The 10258-nt window shown below is 39.6% G+C and overlaps 1 protein-coding gene across 1 annotated transcript in view; it reads left to right on the forward strand.

The window, feature by feature from the left end:
- Nucleotides 1-9613: 9613 nt before the first annotated feature.
- The window catches only part of alp3 (alkaline phosphatase 3), a 13696-nt gene continuing 13051 nt past the window's right edge, over nucleotides 9614-10258 (forward strand). The window contains exon 1 of the mRNA XM_028574012.1: nucleotides 9614-9683. Within this exon, the coding sequence (XP_028429813.1) occupies nucleotides 9614-9683 (70 nt within the window). The remainder of the gene's footprint in view (nucleotides 9684-10258) is intronic.

Raw genomic sequence — 10258 nt, forward strand, 5'->3', positions numbered from 1 at the left:
ACAGTACGAATCCTACGGCCTTTTCTGCTTCCATGAGTGGAAATGCATTTCAGGAGAGTTCTGTAAATATATAAATGGTTTGTTTTTTTTGTTTTAGTTTTTTCAAAGAACAATGCTTAGGTAATGCCATGTTATTTTCCCCTCATCTTAAACAAAGTCATTTCCCTGTATTTATATTTTTCTCTCCTCAGCCGGCAGAAGGTGCTTGTAATTATCCAACCCAAGTCATTGATTACAATTTAATTAAAAATTTGTAAATACTTTTTTGCTTTACTTTATTAAAAATATATTTAATTAAAGTAAAATTAATGCCTCTTTTCACATCCAAAACTGGAAGAGATAATAAAGATTGTTGCCAATAAAAGAAAAACTCCCATACTTGTGCGTTTGTGAAGACTGTTTTAAGGCAGATTGTCCTGCTAATGTGGGACTAAATACTACGTTCGCTCTGTTCTGCCCCACAACACAGCTGGTGTTTCTTGTGTTCTTAAAGCCATTCAAAGTATCTCTGTGAATTACACGAATGTGGTTTGTATAATGTTTTGTGTACTACTCTTTATGCTTTCTTTTCTTATGGGCATGGTGCATCTCCAGTCAGAATTTCCAAAAACATTCCCCCTGCAGCCACCTAATATTAACTTGCATTGCGCCACAGTTTTATACAGGCTTTTTGAATTAACAGAAAAAAGGGTCAAGGTCTATTTACTAGCTTTTTCCAGAGCTTTTAACCCACATCTCATGGTCGTCATCTGCGGATTAAGTTTGCTTAGTTGTCATGGAGATGGCTCCGCTGTCATCCCCTATCACTTTCCCAACACCCAGGTATGTAACCTAGGTCACGGGATGACAACCGAGCAAACTCCATCTGCTGATGAAGGCAGATTCAGCGGTTGACAGCTGAAGTGGACCTTGATTTATTTTTTATGTCAAACTATAAACTAATGAACCTAAACAATCACATTTTAAGATGGGGGGGGGGACTCTTTCTCAGCTGGCACCTAATTCTAACATGCATATAAACAATTTCCCATTTAACAGCTAGTCTAAAGTCATGGGGGCAGTAGTATCTAACGTATCATTTGTTCTGTGATATCCTTGATTGAACACTGATAGTACTCCAAGTCCCTGAGGCAGTGTCTTGTGACCAACAGCCTGCTGACTAAAGCCCTTCAGCTGGCCAAGAGGGCTGTGGTTGCTGGGAGGAATAATGTAATTGGTAGCTCAGACAACAGGCTAGAGAAAATGGATGAAGTAGCTGTGATGTCATCCCCCTGTTTCTTAAAGCGGTTGTTGAACAGACCGGGCTTCACACAGCGTTGGACTTCTTGGGAAACTCCAGAAAATAAAACTTGGCCATCCTCCAATCTTTGCTATTTGGTTACATGAGTAGTTGGCTAAGTTTCAGATGGATAAACAGAAACACAACAATGATTCTGCAAAAAATAAATCTAAATCTTTCTTCCTGTCAAGGTTTCCATACACAGGATTTGAATGATTGCAATGGGTTTCTATCGTGTATTCTCCAATATGGTGCAATTAAGTAATTTTGCAAAAAGTTGCATTTTAAACCAAATTATTTGCATCCTAAAGGTTTGGAGCACCGCAGTATTTTCTTAATACATCCTGATTTGAAGGGGCAATTTTAATTATAACTTCATGAAATTAATTTTATCCATTGCCACAATTATGATTCGCTGAATTTTCTAAAAGTATTTAAAAAAAAAAAAGTCTCTTTTGCTGATATAATCGCTGATTTGATCCAACATTCATGAACTTAACACATACAAGAAGGGCAGGTTTAAACTAAGGTATAGAGCTGGTTTCTGTGGTTGCAGTGTGACACGTCACACTACAGCGGTGTCTGTCTTGTCATGTAAACCCCAGATACATAGACTGGGTGTTCACTTGTAACCAGCATCAAGCTAGCTTTTGGACATAAAATTGCATGTAACTTATTCCTGGCATTGGCACTCTGTTAAGGCACCACAAAATGGAACACAAATAATTTATATAAAACGGGCCATAAAGCTATCAAGAGTATTTTAAAAAATTTTTGGCAGACGATCTGTTCAATAAGATTTTAATGTTCACTTAAAGACATGATTTAGTACAGAATTATATAGCAGTGATAAATTCCGTGCACTCGCACTACGAATGAAAGAAAAGGTAACCGTACTGAACATTCAGTGGTCAGTGTGCATGTTTGCCTTGCATTTATGTGGGTTCCCTCTGGATGCTCCAGTTTCCTCTCAGTCCAAAAACATGCAGGCCAGATTAGCTGGAGCCTCTCCTTGAAATAAACATTCTTAAGCAGCGACACAGAAATCCCTTTTTTTAGACTGTTGTCCAACGTAGTTATTCAAAAAGCTGCTCTTATGTATCACTGCCTTTTTGTCAGAAGGAGTAGTTTTAATCCACATCTGAATAAGCATGAGAAGTAAACCTATTGTAAGAAAGTTGTTCAGTTCCCCAGACAGTACAGAAATATCAGTGCTGGGGAGGAAGGGGAGTGGGCTTCACTCTCTGGCTCTCAGCCCCCAACACCAGCCAGAAATAGAAAGTGTGGTTGTCCTGGACAGCTCCTAAATGCAACTTGGTCCAAAAGAGTGTGTATGCTCAGCAAACTGCTTCAGCAAATAAAAAATATAAAAATAACTCAGCACCTCAGTGTTTACACATTTTTACTTTCAACATTTACAGGCAGTCAATTATATTTGATCACTTCAGATCTCTGTTACACAGCCCACACACTTTTGGAGTCCCATTTACCTCATAACTGTTTCCCTGTTCAACTGCTCAGATGTTCTCTGTTAAGCAGCCCTTCACACACAATACAGCAGAAACCTTTGTAGGCTGTAATTCAGCCTCTCTGTAACCTTACCCAGAGTCAGGCCATCATTTCAAACTGCCTTTATCAGCTTATCTCGCTTGTTACGAGACATGCTCTATCCCTGCTGAAATGCTCTGCCTTATCTCCAACCTGCTTTCACTCAGGTGCAGTATCACAGTCAGCTGCTCCCACTTTTCAGATGACATTTTCACACTGTTGCGTCACAGGTAGACCTATCGTTCCTTTTTATGTAATTCTTCTAAAGTATATTTGCACAGTGTATTGTGAAGGTTCAATGTTCAATTTATTCACAAAAAATTAAAAGACAAGTATAATCATAAAACATAATGATATGTGAAATGGGACACCCTGGTAAAGGGGCCCAGACACTAGCAAATAATACACATTATAAAAAAGGTTAGTGGCCAGACAGGCACTGTACAAGTCAGTTTGTAATAGTTCAGAATCCAGAGGGGAAATCCTGAGAGGACTTACAGACATTGCATTCCTACTAGCAGGTATTATTTTTTTCAATTTCATCAGATCAGCATTTTTGAGCAATTGTTAACTTTTATTCTAATGATGATGCACAGGTTTACGTCAGTTCTGAGCTGAAAACACTTTTTTTTTTTTAAGTAATAGCCATCTCTGCAGTGGTGAGGTCCATCACTTCCCAAAGTATTGACACATTAGATGAGTAAACAGTGAGATGATGACATGGTTGCTGGATTGTATTTATGTACTAAATTGCATCTATTGAAAGTTGCTCTGTTAGTAGTATCGCATTGCCAGACCTTTCTCTACAGCTTGTTGGCAACAAAATCTACACATTTTGAAAATGTTTTTTTTCTTCTGTAGGCTATGTGTTTGATTTGTGAAGACACATACAGTACATATCGTACTATCAGTGAACATGTGTGCTAAATGTGAATGTTTCTAATGTCCAGATCTTCCACAGAGAGATGGATTTACCTGACCTGTAGGACCCCGACCTCCAGCAACTCCCTACATCAGCAAACAAACAAGAGACTGGCTGCATATGATTCAAAAAGCAGTATGTAAGTTTATAAGGAGATGAATTTCTGGTTTTTACTTAAGATTGCACATCTGCTTAATGGTTTGTGGATATTGCTTAAATATCATTTGAAGCCATCTGCAAAATGTTTTTTTAAATACATTTCTTAGTTTTATCTGCGTCTGCAGCCTGCTAATGGGTTTTAAATGGTTTACAGAACACCCTTCTGTGCACATCTGTTGACTGTTGTAGAAGGGATGCAGGATTGTTTGCAGGTTGTAATGTGGGTGAATTGAGGCAGGTAAATCCAAAAATTCCGTACTGGTCGTGGAACAACGGACCAGCTCTTCAAGGATCCTGGAGGGAGCCTGGGAGTATGCCCAACCGGTCTACATGTGTTTTGTGGATTTGGAGAAGGCGTATGACCGGGTCCCCCGGGAGATACTGTGGGAGGTGCTGCGGGAGTATGGGGTGAGGGGGTCTCTACTCAGGGCCATCCAATCTCTGTATGACCAAAGTGAGAGCTGTGTCCGGGTTCTCGGTAGTAAGTCGGACTCGTTTCAGGTGAGGGTTGGCCTCCGCCAGGGCTGTGCTTTGTCACCAATCGTGTTTGTAATATTTATGGACAGGATATCGAGGCGTAGTCGGGGTGGGGAGGGGTTGCAGTTTGGTGGGCTGGGGATCTCATCGCTGCTCTTTGCAGATGATGTGGTCCTGATGGCATCATCGGCCTGCGACCTTCAACACTCACTGGATCGGTTCGCAACCGAGTGTGAAGCGGTTGGGATGAGGATCAGCACCTCTAAATCTGAGGCCATGGTTCTCAGCAGGAAACCGATGGAATGCCTTCTCCAGGTAGGGAATGAGTCCTTACCCCAAGTGAAGGAGTTCAAGTACCTTGGGGTTTTGTTCGCGAGTGAGGGGACAATGGAGCGGGAGATTGGTCGGAGAATCGGTGCAGCGGGTGCGGTATTGCATTCAATCTATCGCACCGTTGTGACGAAAAGAGAGCTGAGCCAGAAGGCAAAGCTCTCGATCTACCGGTCAGTTTTCGTTCCTACCCTCACCTATGGTCATGAAGGCTGGGTCATGACCGAAAGAACGAGATCCAGGGTACAAGCGGCCGAAATGGGTTTCCTCAGGAGGGTGGCTGGCGTCTCCCTTAGAGATAGGGTGAGAAGCTCAGTCATCCGCGAGGAGCTCGGAGTAGAGCCGCTGCTCCTTTGCGTCGAAAGGAGCCAGTTGAGGTGGTTCGGGCATCTGGTAAGGATGCCCCCTGGGCGCCTCCCTAGGGAGGTGTTCCAGGCACGTCCAGCTGGGAGGAGGCCTCGGGGAAGACCCAGGACTAGATGGAGGGATTATATCTCCAACCTGGCCTGGGAACGCCTCGGGATCCCCCAGTCGGAGCTGGTTAATGTTGCTCGGGAAAGGGAAGTTTGGGGTCCCCTGCTGGAGCTGCTCCCCCCGCGACCCGACACCGGATAAGCGGACGAAGATGGATGGATGGATGGAAATCCAAAAATTATCCAAAACGCTCAATGGTGTTCAAAGCCCCCAATGTCTCCTTCCAGGCAGCGTTGCGACCGTTGACTTCAAGGCACCTAACCCTAACCCTAACCTTAACCCTAACCATTGCCTAATCTTAGTGCCTTCCAGGCAGCGCTGGAGACGTTGGGGGCTTAAAACACCGATAAACATAAAAAAACACTCAAAAGGTTCAGTATGTATACTAAGAAACAATTGATTTTCAGGTGTGCTGTTGATGTACACTATGTACACTCAATGCAATGCACAAAGGAAATAAACAAATTATCGCAGGTCAAGGGACACTTCAAGTGACACACTGTTTCAAATTTGTATATTATATCACTAATACACTATAACTACTGTTGTTAGAATTGTATTATGCTGTATCGTGTTCTTTTCTATTGCTATTATATACAGTATGTCCTAGTATTGTATTATTACTTTATAGTTTGTAAAAATTACATATACAGTACTGCACATATATAACACTATACTTTAAGATATTATTATGTATATCATACCTTATACCATGTTCTTTTAGGTGGTTAGTGTAGTATGGAATGGGAGACAGCATCGGCCTCTTCCTCACACTCACTTGAGTTCATCTAAAGTATTCACCATCTTAACTACACTAGAGGGGGCCCTTGCACTGTATATACTACCCACATTCAGTATAGCAGTAGGTTTTCATGACAGCTTCTTTGGAAATAATTCTCTGCCCAAAAAACATCAAAATAATACATTTCGGTAAAATAGTAATTATTAGCTTTTCATATTAGAAACATACATTACAACCTGTGTTTGATGGAAAATACGTGTAAGATTGAAGATAATTGAGTCTTTCTACAACCAAATTTTAGTAAATAAAAATCTAAAAACAGGAGGGGACAAAGACCGACAAAAAGACACGGAGCCACCTTAAAGTTCACAAATTCACCTTTTACAAAATATTTACTTCTGTGGAACATGGACTCAGATTGGACTGAGCCTGGCCCCTGGATATTACACCATTCATCATCCAACTGTGGAGGGTTTAAATTGCTGAATTGCTTTGACCTCCCAATGCCATGACACTTGGAGTATCCTTAACATAGGCTAAAGCTACTTTCAGGCCTACAGGAGATTATAGGCTCCTCTTCTCATTTTCTACTATTAAAATGTTGAAAATGTTTGCTCTTTGGGGCTTTAAATTGACTATTGTGAGTGTAGGACCAACATATAACAGCATTGAAACAGAGCCATTCTCTTTCTGGCTGCCTGAAGACCTCCCGTGCCAGGATTTACTCCGGGGACCAGTGATAATAAAGCTCCCCTGACGCATCAGCATACCCCACAGGGCATACATTTGAAGATATTAAATACATGTAATAGTTTTGTTGCCAAGAGTTAGTTCAGAAGATTGATAGCATGCTGTGTGCTCGCTATCTATGAAGCTACAGCCAGGAAACAGTTAGCTAGCTTAGCTTAGCAAAAAGACTGGCAACTGGGGAAATGCTATCTATCTTGTCTAATGGAAACTAAATCTGCCTGCCAGCACCTCTGAAGTTCAGACAAGATAAAATGTGTTAATTACTAGCTCTCTTTATGCTAAACTAACCGACTGCTGGAGTTAAGTTCATATTTAGCGTACAGACATAACAGAGGTATCAATCTTCTCAACTAACATTCAGCAAGAAAGTGAATATTTATCCAAATGTCAAACTATTCTTTAAATAACATTTTTATTTTTCATCAATTTTTTCCTCTAACTATATTCTTGTAACATTAGAACCATCCATTATGTTATGTTATACTTTTTTTCTCTACCCGACTAATAGCTGCCATGATGACTTGTTTTTTCCACATGGTGGATCGTTGCAGTTGCACACCAACACACACAGCCGTGTGTACAGCAAGGTAATGAGCTAACATCATCAATCATAACCCTGTAGCAGATGGCGGTGGGTGTGTGTGCAACAGGCTGCAGTCCCCGCTGGCTGCTGAGACCCACACAAGTGAGGACAGAGTGGTTGACAACATGTCAGCCAGTTCAACTCACCACCCAGTGTACCTTCCCCAGTGGTGGAAGAAGTACTCACGTCTGTTATCATCAGTGGTGGAATGTAACTTAGTACATTTACTCAAGTACTGTACCTAATTTCAAATATGAGGTTCTTGTACTTTACTGAAGTCATTTCTTTTAATACCACTTTCTACGTCTACTCCACTACATTTCAGAGAGAAATATTATACTTTCATCTGACAGCTTACTTTACAAATTAAGATTTTGGCACACAAAACACATGTAGTTTATAAAATATGGTGTTTTAGTATAAATTAAACTAACCAACAATGTATAGGCCTACAACACTTAGTTAATTGACAGAACTATTTTGAATGTTTCCAGTTTCTAAAATGTGAGGATTTTTCTGCATTGAGTAGGCCTACTTTTACTTAAACTTTACTTTAAGTACATTTTCCTAAAGATATATACTTTTACTTAAGAAACATTTTCAATGCATGACTTTTAATTCCAACAGAGTATTTTCACAGTGTGGTATTAGTACTTTTACCTAAGTAAAGGATCTGAATACGTCTTCCACCACTGGTTATCGTGTAGCGCTTTTCTTAACAAGGTTAAAGTGCTTTACAGAAAAAAAGCATAACTACTATAAACAACAATAAAAACAAGTACTAACAAACAAGCAAGTATTGTCATCAATGTAATAGCCTACCAACAGTAAATTTACTTTTAAAGTAATCATTATGCATAACAGTCCATTTTAGGATAATATATACATATCACTAAATAATGTTGCAGCTGGTAAAGGTGGAGTTACTTTTAATAACTTGTCTGTGTAGCCTGTGAATTTTTTTCTAGGGATCAAGAAAGTCTTATTTTAACCTATAATAATTCATCATCATTTATTTGTTGATAATATTTTGTATTGATAATCTGAATCTGCAATGTAACTACAATTTTCAAATAAATGTAGTAGGGTACAATATAATATAGTAGTGTTAGTAGCCTACAATATTTCATTAGCAAGTAACATAAAATGTAAATACTCAAGTAAAGTACAAATACCTCAAATTTGTACTTAAGTAGGCTACAGTACTTGGGTAAATGTACTTTACAACACTGCATTTAAAATGTCTGAAATTATAATTTTGACTTTGTGAAAGGTGCAGATATCTTGAATTGTTTCCACTACGGTGTTAGGTCTTCACACGTGAAGCCCCCACACCCAGTATTATAGTATATAATCAGTAGTTCCACATGGAGATGTTTTCCTTTTAGTAGCTCTACGTGCTTCCATTGACAGTTATAAAAAAACACAATCCTCAGATAATTCACTTTAACCCATTTTGCAAAAAATTACCACAGTCCTCGTCATCAACTGCCCCTCCGCATTAAAAATGCTTATCAGTGAACTAATTGGGAACATTAAGGTACACCAATAAATGTCCCATTATCAGTGTGACTCATGGTACCTGTTGAATAAATAGAAAAAACACGCTTTTGCATCAGTTGCCATGTTACCTCTTTTTTCATCACCGTCAGTGATGGAGAAATTTTGGACAAGCAATCAAACAAAACATGATTGCAGATACAAATATTCTTCTCTAGCTAATGTATTCATTGAAAAATAGATGGATGAGTGGTTGTGCCACTCAGCTCAGTCCCAGCGGACTCTGTCTTTCTCACTTACACAACCGTGTCCCCTGCTGCATTATCTGTCGGATACAGCCCATTTATGATTTGAAATCGCACACACACACACACACACACACACACACACACACACACACACACACACACACACACACACACACACACACACACGCTCCTTCCATAGCTGTGTGGTACATTCCCTACCATTCCTTTGATCTTTAGCACAGGGTCATAAATAATGCCCTAAATATGTTCTTATCATTAAACACTATCATTAAAGCTTTAACTACTGTCAATAATTAATTCCTTAGATTTAAACTGTTACATACTGTTTACTGCTTCAAACTGACACATACAGAATCTTATCTATCCGTTTAGCTATTTGCGTATTGTTATTCCTATCTTTGGCTCCAACCCAACCGCGACACACTTTCCAGTCAGGTTATAAATTTGCCAAAGGCCTATGGGTAATTATGCATTTATGCTGTTAAAGACAATTGACAGCTGGTGTGATTGGAGATAAGCATTATTTCAGTCGAGGAAGTGATCTTTGAGAAGGTTAGAGGAGCGATTCGCCAGCTTGAACATGGAGTTGACAAGAGTGGTCATTTCAGCTCTATTTCTGCTGGTGGCATTTGGATTGTCTAGTGCCAAAGGTAAGAAAAAAAAGAAGGCCTGTTTTGTTTTGTGAACTAGTCAGTGTGCTCACTTCAGTGATGCACACCTTTTACATACATTTTTATCTTTATTTGTATTATTCTTCAGTTTCTTCTTCTGCTGGACTTTGTTTGTGAGGCTTAACATCCTTATACTTGTTCTGGAAACTTCCATCTCTTACTCTTTCAACTAATAGTTCAACTGCTTTCATCTCTTAGTCTTTAAATGGCAATTCAACTGCTTTCACCACCAACAAATCAACTAACAGTGCAACTGCATTTATAATTTTCTCTTCAACTGACACATTTCAGCTGTCTCAATGCTTATACTTTGATGGACACTTCAAACCCTTTCAGGTCTTGGATCTTCACCTTTGAACCACCACTTCCATTGTTCATACACAATCCAACAGCTTGTATTACACTTCAGCCAACAGATTACATTTTCTTCAGCACTTCCACTTGAACAGCTATTTCAACTTCTTTCAGCATTTGTATTTTGACTGCCGCCTCAACTACAACTTTAGTATTTCAACTATTTCAAATGTTTCAACTGTACATTTTCAGTAGTGAAG

This window comes from Perca flavescens, chromosome 3 (genome assembly GCF_004354835.1).
Source record: "Perca flavescens isolate YP-PL-M2 chromosome 3, PFLA_1.0, whole genome shotgun sequence".
NCBI lineage: Eukaryota > Metazoa > Chordata > Actinopteri > Perciformes > Percidae > Perca > Perca flavescens.